The sequence below is a fragment of the Amyelois transitella genome, chromosome 5 (assembly GCF_032362555.1).
Source record: "Amyelois transitella isolate CPQ chromosome 5, ilAmyTran1.1, whole genome shotgun sequence".
Classification (NCBI taxonomy): domain Eukaryota; kingdom Metazoa; phylum Arthropoda; class Insecta; order Lepidoptera; family Pyralidae; genus Amyelois; species Amyelois transitella.
Window position 1 is genome coordinate 9,999,432 of NC_083508.1, and position 17,580 is coordinate 10,017,011.

Here is a 17,580-nt window from a genome sequence, read left to right on the forward strand (position 1 = left end):
AATGATAAAAACGAAGAAAGAAGTATTTTATTAGACTTGATTATTAATAAGTTAATGAATAAATTTTCTACGGCCACAGAAAACTTATAACGAGAGTGAATATAAGAATGCCTATCGCCTCTACAAGTGTTGATAAGTTGAAGTCGATGTTTCTACTATAAATATCTTTATTACACTAAGGTATAAGTATTTTCTACCACTTTATCGGTTTTATGTGCTTTTGAACGTATTCAGTGAAAGCGGATTGCGATCTTTATGTCAGACATTCTACCTCTTTGCTAAGCTATTTGGTGAATTTTATTGGGTGTATGAGTGTGAAAAGTCGCAAATCGCAACAACTAGAAACATACATACATACATATGGTCACGTCTATATCCCTTGCGGGGTAGACCAACAGTCCTGAAAAGACTGAATGGCCACTTTCACTTACAACTAGAAATACGTATGTAATTTCGTCCTAGTAAAAGATCAGGTGAGGAGTAGCTGAGCCGAGCTTGCATGACGAGAGTTATGATTTTGTAATTGTAGATGAAGTGAAAGAAGAATGCAGTGATCGTGGCAAATAGAAAGTTGTTGTCTCTGTCTACCCCCCGGAAAAGGAAATATTTATATAAATTCTACAAGTTTTGTTGTTTTTTTTACAATATTTTTTCAACATGCCACGATCTCTGCATGGTTTCATTATGTTCATGTAAATTTGAAGCGTACTTTTGACTGGACCTTTTATCAGAACATCGTCGACGTGCTCAAAGTATACAGGTTCAGCTAAGCAAAATTTTTCTCGTTCCTGTTTTGTTAATGTAATTTTTTATAATTTTAGATGTTAAAATATACAGATGAGACCTCATTCTGAACATATTTCAATCATATGTGACACCTGTCAATGAAAAGACAACATCAAAACATGATCGTCCACGCGGCCGTGTTTATTTTAATTTATTTTTGTAAATAATTTATTATTTAAGTATTTTACAATGGCGATGGCTGAGAAGAAAAACGAGTACCCTCCGAGTGTGGAGGCGGACAGGAGACTGCTTCCCTTCGACACCTGGGAAGAATACTTGGATTCCCTGATTGAAATTGCTGATCTCAGAAACCTTCGTAGTATCGTTTCGGCTCGGACTATTGCTGCACTTGGCTATAGGTTTGGCTTAATTTGTTATTAATCTCGGAAGGTTAAGTAGACTCTTCATATTTCTACTTGCCACGATCCATGCTTACTTGATTTTGCTTTAACTTATGAATTTCTGTTTCTAAGTACCTTCATCAACCTCGCTTACACTTTCCTCTTCTTTTATTGTTCTTCACTTTAATTTTAATCCATTTTATTACAATTCAAGGGCAAATGGCGACACTCTTAGCGAAAAAGAGTTCTACACGCGTCGAGCAGTAATCTATAATGTAGTTTACCCGTCTCCTAAAGCGTACACGCTGGTCAGTGAGGGGGCTGACTTGGATGACGCATTCACCAGGGAACTAGCCGTGAGGGAGCGTGCCAACAGAGTCGAGATACTACAGGTTATTGAACAGATTAAAACGTGACTGATCTATAGTGTAATGTACCCGAACCCTTACGATTAGACTCTGGTCAGTGTGGGTGCTGACTTTGACGATGCATTAACCAGCTTTTGCTCAATAATTCTATAACAGATTCAGACTTCAAGATTTTATGTCAATTTTAAAGCATTTTCTCTTAGTCGGAGTGGATACGACAGTATGTTGATCGTAGAAATCGAATAAATATCAATAAGGCAACAGAAATGCCACTTGTACTTATTAATAATAATATATTTTTAAGAACACTCGTTTCACCATTAATTCTCTTTATTTAGATTCGATTCTACAGTATGTTATCTGGGTTCTTGCCTTGCGCGATAATTATGAAGCCTAAATTCCTTATTTATCACCAAATTTGTTCCAAGAATTTTATTCGTGCAAACAGCCAACACACAAAAAATAAAATAAATATTAATTTTCATTTGATTTACACTGAATTAAACAAAGCTGAAATTCAGTGATCAAAGAATAGAATTATATTTTGTAATGAAACGTGCGCTTTGCGAGATTTTATTTTGATCTTATATTTACCCAATCGGGCGTACTTTTGGTGTTTAATTTCAACAATAGGTGAGGTACGGTCGTTATCAAACCAGTCACATTTGGGTCATGATGATTTTAAGGGTTGATACTTTTTTTTGTAAGTAAGCATTAAGTCGTGAGAATAAAATAAAATAATTTGTTTTGAATTCCGCGTAAGACGTCTAAAGTATGTCTGATGCGGAATTCAAAATTTCAAAATTCAATTCGTGGTGTACCTACGTAGGCCCACTATATTTTACTTACAGAAAAGTTATGCTACCTAGTCTGTTCATCGGAATCCACAAATCCTCCCATTGAGAGTGCACAATAACAAATACTACGATGATGATATGCTTTAGAATGTACACAGTTACACTTTACACCATAACGTTTTATTATTTTTCCAGACAATAATATTCATTCGGCACTTCACAAAAGGTGGTTTCGAAATCTCTGGCTACATCGATTACGCTCATAGATTACTCTCTGAGAACTGGGCGCCTTTCTTCAAAGGAAAGAAGCAGTTATGGCCCACAGAGAATGATTTGGGGTATTACCATTGGCGACATGGCACTGTCAGGAGTAATATGAGTAGAAATTATAAAGTAAGATTTAATTAACAATTGTCCGCGGAACCTGTATGGCCCAATTATGAAATTGAGATCCAAATAAAGGCAGGTTGCTAGCCCATTGCCTGAAGAATCACAAATTTACTTACTTGTGTGGATTTAACCTTTTTGACAAAAAGTTCATGACGCGATTAAGTTGTTAAAAAATATTTTCTGCGTTTTGAAGAAACTTACATTCTTATAAATTCAACTGTAGCACGTGCCGACTTGCAATAGTTTATGAGTGTGAATTTGTGAGAAGAATTTTTATATTGCAATTGTTCAGTGTCCGAGGTGCAGTGAGAAACCCAATCCAAAAATACCATCCCAGAGTTTTACACCCTCTGTTCTGATACTAAAAGATTTAATATAAATAGTCGCATCACACGCCTGACCGAAACTATTCTGAAACTATGTGGATATCGAAATGCCAAAGATTGCAAAGGATCCTTCTGTAGTTGAGCTATCTTTCTAGATTTACTTAATAAGATCCTGCCTGTAATTTTGCTTAAAAAAATTTCAAATTGTGTTAACCGCATTTGCCTTCCAAGGGGAACTTCATCCAGGCATAGAAAGGCCAGGTATTTTCCAGGTAATTTTACATCTATAGACACAGCGGCTTGGGTTTTGTGTCAAAATGTCAATTAATCAGTCTATCAGTATCCTATTTTATATAATGGATGACTGAATTTGGTATCCAGTAGTTGTTAAATAAATTGAGACAAAAACCTTCCTTTTAAGATTGACCAAGTTAAAGATTCATTTTAAATTTGATTAAAATCCTTTCAGTCTGTTAATGAGTTCAACAGTGGCAAACACATATTTATATATAAAAAAACATATAAGTATTAAAAAATAACGTATTTGCAGCCTCTTATGGATCCAGAAAAAGGGCTTTTATTCCAAAATCGTCATGACCATAAAATTATATGCCCCGACCCGGAACAAGATCCTGGACAAAACACAATGAAAATAAGGCTCTATTCCCCCAAATACACTCAAATAGAGGTCTATGACCACGTCGTGAGAAGAAAGAGCTAATTAAACCTGAAAATTAAAAATGTAAAAATATGTAAATACGATTTTTGAAACCTTAGAATTGCAAATTTTTAACTGAGCATTGTAATTTTGCGGGGAGCACGCTGAAGGAAACAAGTAAATACAATTGTTTTGAATTTGTCTTTTATTTTGTTCAAATTGTTTTTGATTTTTTCATATTCTTGTTACTAGAAATTTATTACAATAGTTATTACGTATGCTTACTTAAGTATATTTATTTTATTAAATACTTATTTAAGGTATATAAAATTAAGTTCGTATTTTCTCAATAAGTAGTTTAACATTTCATTTAAGATTAATTAACAAAGTCATAAAATTATATATTTGCGTTTTGCAAAAGTGAGTCACAAAGAAATGTAACTTTATTTATATAAAGAAATATACTTTTGCCTTATGATAATTCGTACTTAAAACTTGGATCCATTTTTGTGTATAAAAACGCAACTTTTTCAAAAATAAATGTTTTTAGTTGGTGAGCACTGTATCATTATGATCAATTAAAATATTTGAAGAATGATAACAGGTATAAAGCGTGCTTATATTTAAAATGAAAGTAAGTATAAAGCATCGTACGGGATTACTCAAAGATCTGGGGTATCTTTGCTAGCTCGCCTATATATTCAAATTATTTGAAATCTCTAAATAAACCACTTTTAAATATTGTTTTTAAAATTGCGGCGACATGTCAGCCATATTTCGCATGAACGTCAGCGGAAATGCAAGTTTACTTACGGCGGAAAAATATTATAACCTACCGTAAAAATGTATAAAAAGTTCGTCAAAATAAAAATTCTGTAGTGATTGTGCCTGTTCTATAGGTAGGTAGGTACATAAAACTGGTTGCATAAAAATTATAGATATGTTAGTGTATGTACAAGTCATATGGTCATATTATCCAATTGGTTACGTATATAAATAAAAATAACAGTCAATTTGTGATCAATCACATACTTTCTCAAATAACTACAGAAGTTAAAATGCCTAGCATGTTTCGCCAAAAATTTAATAATACCTATTGCGGTCTAAAGGGATACTCTAGAATTATACTGCTACATAGTTGCTGAATCTAGTGACTTAGATATTGGATTTTAAAAATTATGCACCATATGTCATTATTTCAATCTTTTTCAGCATTCACTAAAGCAACATTTACTCGCAATAACGTATAACTTGGATATTGATCGAGATTTTTATGTATATTGGTCTTACTTCAAATTGAGATAAAAATTTATGAGGTATCAAAGTTACCCCATTCTCATTGAAACTTTGATAGGCCTAATCAGCCAAATAAATTTAGAAAAACTTTTTAAACAGTATTTGAGAATCATATTTACACTTAACTTATTACATTACCTACACGACGTCCATTTAGGAACGTCAGATGAACATCAACCGTTATGATCACCAGTATCTATGTATATACTATAGTTCATTTCTTTATGCACTGAAATAAAGGTAAACACACTACACGTGGCTACACGTACATCTTTTTGTTAAAAGATATATTTCAAAAAAAAAGTTTAGCAAAAAAGCATTTTTCAACAAAATAACGTATACAATTTATTTATTTAACGGACTATAAACGTGTGCCGTGTGGTTCCCGGCACCAATGAAAAAAGAATAGGACCACTCCATCTCTTTCCCATGGATGTCGTAAAAGGCGATTAAGGGATAGGCTTACAAAATTGGGATTATTTTTTTTAGGCGATGGGCTAGCAACCTGTCACTATTTGAATCTCATTTCTATCATAAAGCCAAATAGCTGAACGTGGCCATTCAGTCTTTTCAAGACTGTTGGCTCTGTCTACCCCGCAAGGGATATAGACGTCATTATTTGTATTTTTTGTTTGTATAAACGTGAAGTAAGATTAAGGCTGAGATTTCAATGATTCTTGTCGTGTCCTCCTCGCACATTCCCTTGAAGCGCTGTGCACCTCAGCCGTGCGGAGTGTGATGCCAAAGATGTCTTCGTGGTAGCGGTTCTCGTCCTAAGAAATGAATATAGAAATAATTATATGCTCTGTATTCATAATTTAGAATACCCTATAATCTCAATGTTATTTTGAAAGCTATCATAAAACGAAATATATTCCAAAGTCTACCGTGTTTCTTAGTAAACGCTCAAGAAAATAAATAGGTACTAAAGAGAGTATTATTTATTTCATACTAGCTGACCCGCGCAACTTCGTTTGCGTGTATCCCGCTACTTCGACAAATACAGTCAACGCACCAACACATATTGGATACTAATTTTCAATTCACAATAACTTCTCTTTCCCTTAACCGCGTTTAAAATATTAAAATGTTTTTTGGTTTCTGTGACTCTTCTTTGATCGCCCCCCCTATCAGTTTTTGGAAAAAATATTTAAGTAATGTACAGATTTTTTTTTGTCTTATATGTATAGATCAAAGTCGTAGTACCTACTTTTTAATATTATTTATTTTTTATGTACCGTTTTTTTATATTTTTTGTTTTTCCAAAATCTTAATAGAAAATATCAATCCATAAATTACGGTTTTATATTTTAAAAAACTAATCTTACTAATAAGTGCGATTTAATACTAACCTTAGAATACAATACCTATTATTATCATACAATTATTGTTGTCGAAAAGCACGTTTTATTTTTCTCAAAGAGCTGCGATAAATAAACGCGTCCGATCGCTTCCAATTTCAAAGTGCTAATGGGGAGCCGCTGTTTTTTTTTTTTTTTTTTTTTTGACTATGAGAACATAGTTTGCCTGAGGGGCATTCACTATTACAGCGGGACGTTTTTAGGCGAGGGCTTGACGCTCCTCCTAACAGCCTTATGGGGGGGGAGCCGCTGCCGCCGACGCGCTATTTATAGGGACGCTGCCCCCGCCGCCGCGGCCGGCCCGTACCGTGCCGCAATACTAATATCGTGATATCTCCTAAACTATATGTCTAAATAACACACTGTAAACTGCAAAAATAATCTAAATTAAATGCTCGTGATGATGAACTTACTTATTTTGATAAGGATATATGTATTATTGGTTATATCACCAGTTAAACATCACCCAACGAATTAAATGTTTTTTTAATACAGAAAAGTAGTTTTTGTGACTTAAATAAAAAAGCTGGATATATGTCATCGCGGACTTTTTTGTAGAACTAATAAAGACCAATGTTTTTGCTATACATTGTTCTTACTTGTATCCAACGGTATAAGCGGCGCACGCACAAATGCAATCTTCAATTAGATTTTTTTTCTGACTTCTTGGACATAAATCGCTATAACTCAGCTAATATAGTTTCAATGTATTTCAATTATATATAAAAACCTGTCGGAGAAAATACTCTTTCTATTAGTGAAAACCGCATCAAAATCCGTTGCGTAGTTTTAAAGTTTTATGCATACGAAGGGACTACAGACAAAATGGGCGACTTTGTTTTATACTATGTAGTGATGATTGCTTATGGTATTAAAATGACAGCCTTAAATTTAATTAAAAGAAAATACCTATTTTGTCTTTAATGCTTACGATATAAGGATACTTTATAGAACCTATCCCATTTTAATTTTAATCATCTAAATCGTAATACTGAAACAGCATATCTTAAAAATCTACCATCTTTTGATCATAAGCTCCATCTACCCAAACATACTAACAATTTTATTTCTTACCATTAATTCAAGCATAAAATCTTCTACTTCCTCATCGGACATATTGGCGTGTTTCTTGATGATCAGCTTGAGTTTCTGCTGCACTTCTTCCGCCATTTTGCAGTCACCACAGACGTAGAAATGTCCATCCTCATCCACCAGCCTTCGAGTCACTTCAGCGCCCTCTTCGTCCAATAATGTTTGAACGTGCTTCTGTAGGAATAATATTCATATTAAATAAGTTGTACTTGAAAAAGAATACAACATATACATAATCATCAAGTCTATATCCATTCCAGGGTAGACAAAGCCAACTGATTTAAAAGACTGAAATACCACGTTCAGCTGTAGGGCTCAATGATTGTATCAAGATTCTATAACTATGGAGATTAATGACAAACCGTTTTACATGCGTACGCTCTGCATAAACAAACATTTTATGTTATTATTATATTGTATGTATTTTTGTAAACATATATATAACACTAGCTGTCCCGGCAAACTTTGTTTTGCATTTTGTGGGTATGAAAAATAGATGTTGGCCGATTCTCAGACCTACTCAATGTGCTCACAAAATGTCATGAGAATCGGTCAAGCTGTTTCGGAGAAGTACGGGAACGAACATTGTGACACGGGAATTTTATATATGGGTAAGGCCGCCGAAATTGTCAATTTTTTTGTGTGACTTTTGGTCGCTTTTTGTCGAACTACCATTATGAAGATATACTCCATAAATTGTAAAGTATACCTTAAATATATGTTTACCATCGAAGAATAATATGATAGCCCCTACTGTTACTGTAATACCGGTGCAAAAATTCCAGATATAACTTGTTTGACGACAGTTTAAAATTAAAAAAGCGTTTTACTTTTGTGTTACATTTTTTTTTGTGTGACGAATTTATACCCATTGTTTTGATTAAAACTACCAAATAGCAAAACAAAGTATTAATATGGCATCACTGTTACCGACATATAAATGTAAAAAAGGCAGACAATGTTGTTTTGTCACAGGAGGCATTTTGAAAGTCCGTTACATAACTTGCTCTGATTGAATAAAAAATTTTAAATTGTGATTTTGAAGGTAAGTAACAGAGATTTGTTTATTTTTGTACCGAATTTCTATGCAAAGTGTTTTAAAGTGTGCGTGGAATCGCTCATAAGCGTCTAATTGTAATAAATAACCAAGTTATAACCAAAAAATATTTTAAATATTTTACTTTTGTGTTGCTTTTGTATGACATATGTGTTACGCTTGTATTACTTCTGTGTTATTGTAACACAAATTTACGTGTTGCGTAACACAATAGATTTGTAAAGCCGCATTCACATTGTGTGAATTGAAAGTCGTTTAGTTTAAATGGTGCTACCTACAATCTCCCGTTGAAATAATAATTATTGATGTTTGATTCCTCTCCGTCGTGCTTCTTCCAGCCAGATAAATAGGCAAACAGAAAAAATATAAGTCATTGTTTTGGTTGTAGGTATTGCGTTATTTGAGAGCCTTACTATCATTGAGAGAGTTAGTATCTCGTAACAAAAGTCTCGAACTTACTTCGAGGCTAACTCAATCTGTGTAATTTGTCGCGTATATATTTATTTATTTACTTTTTCATTACCTACTTCATTTTTACTACAGTTACTTACTTATATTCGTTAAGGTTATTTTAGTCACCAATCTGAAACGAACTTTACCCAAAATGTTCGTTGCTTTTGGGTTACATTTGTGTTATGGTAACTCAAAATGTCTTGTGTTACTTTTGTGATACAATTGACAATTTTCGCGGCCTGACCCATATAAGATATGAATATGGGGCGACTTTTCATCAGGAAAAGTGCTGTCATTATGTTTGATTAGTACCTACAGGAAAAATAAAGAACCTTCATTTGATACCACTTAATTCTGAGGCCACAGTACAGGGCGTTATTATACGAGGATCATTAATAATACTGACGTAAAGTAGACATACTGAAAATATTCTTGCCTGTAAGTATTACCATGGTATTCATCGTTTTACAAGACACATAGACTGAAAAATTGACAACTGTATGTGTTAGTATTTCAATTTTATATTGTCCGAACGATAAACAATCTACTCACCTTTTCTTCACACTCTTCTCGTGATAATGCTAAATGAACTTTGGTGACAACATTTTCTGCTACAGCTCGCTCTTTCTCCTCTTTATACAAATCCATTCTTCTATTCCTACAGCCGAAGAAAAGGTAAATGGGTCCTGGCTTCATCGTATTTCCGTTCTTAGCTAAATGTTTAATTTCTTCTCTTCTGTGATGCCAGAAACCTCTAAAAGGTGCTATGCCAGAGCCAGGTCCAACTAGGATAAGTGGAGCGGTAATATCTTTAGGCATATGGAAATTAGGTGCTCTGAAATAAATATGTTACACTTTAATATAGCCGACAGGTTTTTTGCATAGTTAGTATTTCATTTACAGTTCCATTAAGTTTTGTACGCGTGTATATTGAATTTTTCATATCATACTTACTTTCTAACAAATACTATAACATCATCATCAGGCTTCAAACTTTTTAAATAATTCGAGCACACACCATAATGTGTTGGTCCATCGCCATCTGTAAACCAATTTATAAGTTTATTTTCCGACAGTATTTTCGTAAATATTAAAATAAGTAAGTTAAAATGTGTCTAAGCCAAACTATTTTTATTAATAAAACTTACTCTTCGTTTTGTAGACAACAATAGCAACAGTCACATGAATCCTCTGATGATGGGCTAGTGGTGATGATGATATGGAATAGAATCTTGGCTGAAGCGGTGGCAACAAAGCCGCTAGTAAAGAAGCTGAAGGTCTACATGATGGAAACTGAGCCAATACTTCAGCTAAGTGTGGGAATAAATAGTGTCGCCAATCGTCGTAGGCAGTAGAATCCTGTAAAGCCATATTCAATTACTATTCACTATTAAATGAAAAATATAGATTTTATAAAATAAAAAAACTATAGCAAGTATAAATATAATCAAATGATAACAACAGGATTTAATGTGAACAGAAATACTGAATTTAAAAAAGAATTATTTATTGTTAATAAAGAATTCAATCGTTGTCTATATTTACCGTGGCTAAAGTCATGAGTTCTTCTCTTTCATCTTTATTACTACAACAATTGGCTAAATATTTCAATATCTTCGTCGAAGGCGGTGTAGTGATATCCAGGAACCTGGTAAATATATCCCGAACTGAAGCAGTAGGAATCCTTTCGTGTTTTTCCCATGTTTTCACTGCGCCTGTTAACATAAAAACAATAACATTGATTACTACTACATAAAACAAATTTAATAATGCTACTACATTTAAAAAATAATCAAAGACACAACATCCATAAAATGCTTCATCATCGATTTTAATACTATTAGATATTTATTACATCAAATAGATATAGATAAAACGACCATAAATTAATATTTTCAGGCTTTTATTATCGGCAATATTGATTTCTTAAATATTCTGTGATCAACAAACTTACCAGTTGGTGTAAGTGTTTCTTTCATAACTTCTAATTGCACAGGTTTATCACAATCCGGTACATCTTTTAATCTTTTCAGAATAGCGTCAACTATTTCTTTTCGATTACATGCCATCACACCGACATGATCTCCGGGTTCATATTTCAGATCATGCTAGAAAAAATACATAAAGGTTCACTGTTTATATATCAATACAGAAGGGTATTTAAGTAGTAAACAAAAAGTCAAGAAATAAATATTAAGCAATAAAAAGTTACTTACTTCTGGTTCCATATCTACAAAAATAGTAGCTCGATCTGCAGTGTAATCTCCCAAAACCTTATTCTCTTTTACTTTACACGTGGTAAGTGTTTTTCTAAAACCAGATTCTAATGCGGATTTTATCGGCATATTCGTATTTGTTCTTCCTAATCTTACTGTTTCTTCTGTCAGTGGCAGTGTTCCCAAGGCTTTTTTGGCGTCTTTAACCATTTCGTTTTCTTCTAAACAAAAAGTTTCACAAGCGACCTGAAATATGAAAGATAATTATAGTGTAAGACTATAGTTTAGAAGAAATTAGGTCAAATAACCACTAACTAAATAAGCTTACAAGGAAAAAAAATATGTGTGAAATGAAAAGATGTGCGTAAGAATATATGTATATGTATAACTCATTTAGTCCGGTCAGCCACCGCAGTTTGGCAAAAAAAAATAGATAATGGTTACAAAAGTTTAATTAACATAAAACTCACATGAAAAACATTGGAGGACCAAGCACGAAACTGTTGTTCCTGTCCGTACATTTCGTCACCACAAACTAATTCTAATATTCTCTCACCGCCTAAGTCAGCCAGAATTTTGTCCATGGTTTTACCGAAATTGCAGAATTTTGGGTAAGCACTGGAACCCAAAGCGAATACTGCATAGCAAACATTACTTAGTGGTCCTATGTGGTCTACTGTTGAAGATCCTGCTACACTACCTATGAACAAAATAATTTTTGTTAACACAACACTGCCGTAATCTAAAAAATGGACATAAATAAAGTTCACTTAAATAAGTAGTTCACAATAAAATTAATTAAATAATATTTCTCACTTTTATTAGATTCCAACCGCGATAACTGTCGACTAAATTCTATAGTTGGTGACATTGAACTGTTGGTCCTCATTAACGATTTAGGGGTTGGTATTTTGTAGTTTCTGAAAATAAAATGAGAATGGTGAGCTAACTAAACCTACCCATTTGGAACTAATAAGCTAAAAATATACTATTATGACATTTATAAGCATAAAAAACGTTTGAGAGATTACCCTGGATTAAAGTCATTGAAATCTCGACCTTTTTTCTCATTGTATAACATTTGGAAAAGCTGCTCGGCAAAATCCTAGAATATATGTAAAATTATATTGAACCTTTATCAAATAATTTTATCACAATTGTAAATTATCACTTCAAATTTAATGTTTATAACTTACCACTCCATTTGCAGGTGGTTCTCCGTTACCGAATGTTGATGTAACAATCAAAACTAAAGTCTCATGTTCTATAGAAAATACGTCATAATCTGCCATACTGTGAACCTAGAACCAAATTGATTATATGGTAGACGTATAACGTCGACGAGTCCTTATTATTATCATTAATAAAAAAGATCTTAGCAGACTTAAATCTAAAATTCATGGACTATGTAGGATACATAACAGACGAAGAAAATAGCCTTCGTTATGACACAGTCTATTAAAAATAAAATTATTCTAGTCTTTACCTGAGCGTTGAAAGCGTGTCCAAAAATAGTTCCCAACTCTTTAGCGTACTGTTCCGATTTGCCTGTTTCAGTAGCGTACAGTATGGTAGCCTTGATTCGTTTGGAGAGCGCCCTGCCAAACAGTTTAGAAGTAAACTTCACTGCACGGGCGATCTGCTTGAAGTGAAACTTTCTGTGGACCGGCTTGTTGCCTTCAGAGTTGCTCCATTTGTGGGTCTTCCAAGCGGCTTCCTGAAACATTGCTAACTGTGTTAAACAAGTTGTTTTGGGCTATGAATGTCACCGGGTGAATTCTGTTTCCAATGTTTTCTTTGACTTTGTTTACCATGATGAGTGGGTGTAGTGTTTTAAATGTATGTAAATTTATTGTTCAAAATTTATAATTGGCTAAGTAATTTTTTAAATAAAACATTCCATTAGTAGGTCTTTCAAGCAGCTTCCTGAAACATTGCTATGTTTCACAAGTTGTTTGGGATATGAATGTCACCGGCAAAATTGTTTCGCTTTAACAATGTTTATGTCAACTTTATTCACTGATGGGTAAGTAACGTTAGGTTATTGTTTAAAATTTATAATTGGCTAAGAACCTTAAAAATTTATGTATGTTATTCCAAAAAAAAGACGATCTTACTTTACAGTCCCAAATTAGATTCACTGATTTATAAAATGTTCAGTATCAATTAAAATAAGATTCAGTTAAAAAATGTTGATCGATAGTTTGTAAGATTAAAAAAAGGAAACGGTCACAAAACGTAGGCATTGACGTGTTAAGTTTACTACAGCCTTACGCTACAAAAACTAAATGTTTTTACAAAAAATAAGTTTATAAGAAAGATAATGATGAAAGTGCTTTGGAAGGTCATAATTTAATTCTTACTTGATAGTCATAGGAAGGTCTGAGATTGTACTGAAGCATTTCTTGATGAAACACAGAAGTAAGGGATGAAGACATTGGCGGCACTATCCAAACCCAATCGGATGGACAGCCTCCTCTGAAACAAAACCAGACAACAACACGTGTTTATAAATTCTTTACCTAATGGTTTCTTGACATTTTTTGAATTGTAATGTCCATATAAGGAAAATAAAATTTAAATTTCTTCAAATAAGTATATTATGTTTCCCGAGTCTTCATACTTTTTAGACCTTTTAGGTCACCTATGTTATTAGAATATTTTTTCGTAACATTGGCTTCACGTCGATTTATTAATGTTCGTTCATGTTCATACATTCTTGAGTTCATTTAACTACACAAACACGAAATACATAAGTGAACAAAAATTCTTAGTGTAAGACACTAAGAAATTTGCACATTTTTCACTCACCTGCTTTTGTTTTCGTTATCCAAATGCTTTATGAACTGTTCAGAGGCGGAGTGATGGTCCACAATGGACGCATTATCTCTGTGAAAACTATGCAGTACTGCTATATTTATCTCCACTAAAGCTTTGTCTTTCCATAGAGATGTGTATGTGTTTGTGTCAAGACCCATTTTTTCTGCTACAGCCTGAAAAAATATCATTCGTAGATGTACTAATATTAAGAGTTCAGTGAGAAAATTATTTGATGCTGGGGTGATAAAATAGATTTTCAAAAATCAAGCACAAATTTGTAGCCTTAATCATTTAGAACTATATTACGTAAGAAGATTTTGGTATCATAATAACTTTATTTATAAAATCTTACCTCTACGCAATTTAGTCGATTAGAATCGCTCAAATTCCTACAGCCGATTTCTGTTCCCATGTACCACCCGTTGAATGCCGTTCCAGTAAATTCTAGACCACCACAGTCCATCTTCATATTAGACACACATGGTACCGCGTACCATCGTAAATTCAGTTCTTTGAACCAGTCATATCTGTAATTATAACAACATTTAAACCTAAAGAACCCCACAACATGTGGTTAAATACAAAATGTTAAAAATGGCCTTCTTATAGTACCTAGTTGCTTTTGCATTTTCAGCTACTTGATTTAGATAGTTGGGGATCCGCATCCCAAAGACAGCGTGTAAGCGGGTATGAAAATACATACATATATATAATCACCTCTCTTTCCCAGAAGGGTAGGCATAGACTTCACCCTTCTATTAAATAATAATCTATAAAACCATCAAAATCTTGCAGATAATTTACCTTAAAAATGGCTGTGTGGAGATAAACCTGTTGTGAATTGGATCATGGCTTATTTAACAGTTGAAAATCTTAAATGGACTCACGTAGGGTGTTCTATTTGGACCTCCATAACAATTTCTCGAGGTATCTCAAAATATTCTGGATCTTTCCCATCAGCTGACAGTACCAATGGTAGAATATCCCACGCTGTTCTTGGAGGTTTCCATCCCAATTTGACGCAAATCTGAATAAAAGAAAATGCTAATATTTTAAGGGAATCGTTAAGATCTGATCTTCAGTCAGTAGTAACAACCGATGCACGTGGTTTAAATGTATACTATTATGTACATCTGTACCTAAATTAGATGTTATCACACAACAAAAAATTAAGACTACAAAATAAAATGCGAGTTGAATTATTTAACCTACTCATTTAATGGAGTTTTAATAGTAATAGTAATGTAACAATATGATTAATGACCTGGAAACTTTAGCAAACATAAAAAGACCAGAGAAGATTTACCATATAATTAAAATTTTATTCTCAATAATTCTAACTACTTATATGTATTTACGCGAAATTTGATGAAATTTTTTGAGAAGATAAATCGTCAAGATATAAAAACACATACATAGAAATTTTTAAAACTACTTCGCATTCCTTTTGCACTAAATACAAAGTACATGTTGGTAAGTTAAACAAACAAAGGTAATTCATCTGCTAAACCCAAAGGTTGACTATTGGGTAATGTATTTAGCATTAAATCCGCCCGTAAAGCTACATTGTATGTAAAAAAAAAATTGAATTAATAAATAAACATAGGATCCATGAAATCGGTCTTTACATAATTCAAATTACTATAGCGAGGTTGGATAAAAATTTCTTACCTCTGTAAACTCAACCCGGGCTGGGTCACCCAAAACGGTTCCATCTGGCTGCAGGTACCCAGCGTAGCTGATCAGCTGGGCATTCCAGATCCTGTAGTCGTGCTTCCCGTCTGTCCGTTGAGGAAATATCGTTATGGCCGACCTTGAAATGAAATATCTTTGCAGTTACAATTCAAACTTATTTAAGTGGGATTTTCCGAATAACTTAGATGATGCAACGCTGTATTTATTTTGTCAAACATCTTGCTCACAAGCGAATATAAGGGAAGCAAATGAGTGACTACCAAAGTATGTTTTTAGGAAATTAACTAAAAAGAATATTAATATCTTTGTTTAATTGCGTTTTTGGTACCCCTCAATGTCCTCATATGGCTATAGGCATAGCTATTATATTTATCATGAAGACCTATTCTGAAAGTCTTTCACGTCATCTACAGAAATTATTATATTCGTCATTTCCTATTTAAAATGTGCCGTAAATTCTATATTCAGGAAGTGCGGAAGTATAAAAGTTTAAATTGGGGATATCCAGTGACCGTACTGTCACCAATACACAATAGGAATAAAAATACCTTGTTCCTACCTTATATTTCCTTTATTCGTGGAATACTTGATGTGATTACAGAGCGCCTCAAACATCCCGCTGGCAGTCGTGACCTCCCTGCAATCGAATATCTGGGAAAACGGGAGTAGAAACAATTTATTTAGGCATAAGTCGCACTGAACATAAGTCTGTTTTTTTTTCTTGAGACTATCGATTGAGACAAAAGAAAAACCTGTGTATTTTGTTCACTTTCTTTATCAGTATAAGAAAAATTTTGCCCTAAAGAATCTATATTTATTACACAAAGTTATGATAATAATATGTATTTTTGGGAACGACTTCTTTTGATCTATCTTTTTTTGAATATGAAAAAATAGAAACACAGAAGAAACAATGATTATATGCCTAACGTAATAAGAATTTATACCTATTTGTTTACATTATTGTACCTAAATCTTAAAGTACAATTTCAAATCACATTTATTAAAAAGACAGCACTGTTTCTGGCATTATTAAATTTGTATAAAAATAAAATTATATAATTTTTATTTGAAAAACAAATATTATGTTCTATTTCTTTACGGCCAGATACAATTTTTAATGTTGTCTACAAAAAAGTTTTAAACTCCTTACTACCTTATGCCAGAAAAACAAAAAGTACTTCTTTTTATTAAGTTAATAAAAAATCACTATTCTTGATTTCTCAACTTTAATATAAACATGAAATTAAATAATGTCTAATGACAACTCGTTTGGATCTCGTTATAAAGTTGAGAAGCAGCTTTGTCCCTAATTAAAAGTTCATATATATGTTGGCTGTGGTAAGAAATACTTTTTTCAAATAAACACTTTTGCAAATAGAGTAAGAGTAAGATTTAAAAATAAAGTGGAGTACACGCTCACTTAAAAATATCTAGTTGTTAATAAGGCATTTGATAATAATAAAAAATGAACTAGGGGAATAACCTCTGTAGTTTAATGTACATTACGACAGGCCGGTTCTCCAGAAAGCCGATGCTTGGCGTAAGCACATTTTTGCATTAATTTATGCTATCCGATTAAAATAAAAGTAACCATACAATATGTACTCGTAGTGCATAAATTATTGTACATTCATTTTCAAAGATTTTTATTTTCACAAAAACTTTAGATATCTCATTGTAAGCTCAGCTATCGGTTTTATTGGGCTTTATTTTTTTTCCTTACGTTAATCCTGTTTACAACCTCACCTCCCTCGAGAGGTGCCTGGTGTGTCCTTTGACCATGACTCTAGGTTGTGTTAGTAAAGTTTCATGGTACTTAACTTAGGTATTCGCTTTTTTGCCGCAATAATTACTTTCGTTCTCTGTCCTTGATTAAGCTACTTCTGAGATACTTTCGCGTACAGTTCATTAAAAAAAATAT

At 33.1% G+C, this 17,580-nt stretch overlaps 3 protein-coding genes across 3 annotated transcripts in view; 2 read left to right on the top strand and 1 right to left on the bottom strand.

The window, feature by feature from the left end:
- LOC132901802 (uncharacterized) overlaps positions 1-17,580 on the top strand; it is a 129,037-nt gene that overhangs the window by 83,739 nt on the left and 27,718 nt on the right. The gene's annotated exons all lie outside the window — the stretch shown is intronic.
- On the top strand, positions 976-3,739 carry LOC106134501 (cilia- and flagella-associated protein 299). The gene is made up of 4 exons (XM_013334564.1): positions 976-1,145; positions 1,342-1,519; positions 2,488-2,685; positions 3,559-3,739. The coding sequence occupies exons 1-4, from the start codon at positions 976-978 to the stop codon at positions 3,727-3,729; spliced, it is 717 nt and encodes a 238-aa protein (XP_013190018.1). The 3' UTR covers positions 3,730-3,739.
- The window catches only part of LOC106134527 (nitric oxide synthase-like), a 29,669-nt gene continuing 15,972 nt past the window's right edge, over positions 3,884-17,580 (bottom strand). The window contains exons 4-22 of the mRNA XM_013334611.2: positions 16,216-16,307; positions 15,633-15,774; positions 14,849-14,988; positions 14,314-14,488; positions 13,953-14,134; positions 13,505-13,619; positions 12,628-12,858; positions 12,338-12,442; positions 12,173-12,246; positions 11,958-12,061; positions 11,612-11,841; positions 11,142-11,387; positions 10,880-11,033; positions 10,471-10,640; positions 10,074-10,284; positions 9,880-9,967; positions 9,478-9,760; positions 7,398-7,589; positions 3,884-5,735 (exon numbers count right to left, since the gene is read on the bottom strand). Of these exons, the coding sequence (XP_013190065.2) occupies positions 5,616-5,735; positions 7,398-7,589; positions 9,478-9,760; positions 9,880-9,967; positions 10,074-10,284; positions 10,471-10,640; positions 10,880-11,033; positions 11,142-11,387; positions 11,612-11,841; positions 11,958-12,061; positions 12,173-12,246; positions 12,338-12,442; positions 12,628-12,858; positions 13,505-13,619; positions 13,953-14,134; positions 14,314-14,488; positions 14,849-14,988; positions 15,633-15,774; positions 16,216-16,307 (3,054 nt within the window). The 3' untranslated portion in view covers positions 3,884-5,615. The remainder of the gene's footprint in view (positions 5,736-7,397; positions 7,590-9,477; positions 9,761-9,879; positions 9,968-10,073; positions 10,285-10,470; positions 10,641-10,879; positions 11,034-11,141; positions 11,388-11,611; positions 11,842-11,957; positions 12,062-12,172; positions 12,247-12,337; positions 12,443-12,627; positions 12,859-13,504; positions 13,620-13,952; positions 14,135-14,313; positions 14,489-14,848; positions 14,989-15,632; positions 15,775-16,215; positions 16,308-17,580) is intronic.

What these genes read in the sequence shown, in the direction of transcription:
- LOC106134501 (XM_013334564.1), top strand. Translation starts at nt 976, where the DNA reads ATGGCGATGGCTGAGAAGAAAAACGAGTACCCTCCGAGTGTGGAGGCG. An exon ending in ACAGAGTCGAGATACTACAG is followed by an intron (nt 1,520 to 2,487) that starts GTTATTGAACAG and finishes TTATTTTTCCAG; the next exon opens with ACAATAATATTCATTCGGCA. An exon ending in ATATGAGTAGAAATTATAAA is followed by an intron (nt 2,686 to 3,558) that starts GTAAGATTTAAT and finishes ACGTATTTGCAG; the next exon opens with CCTCTTATGGATCCAGAAAA.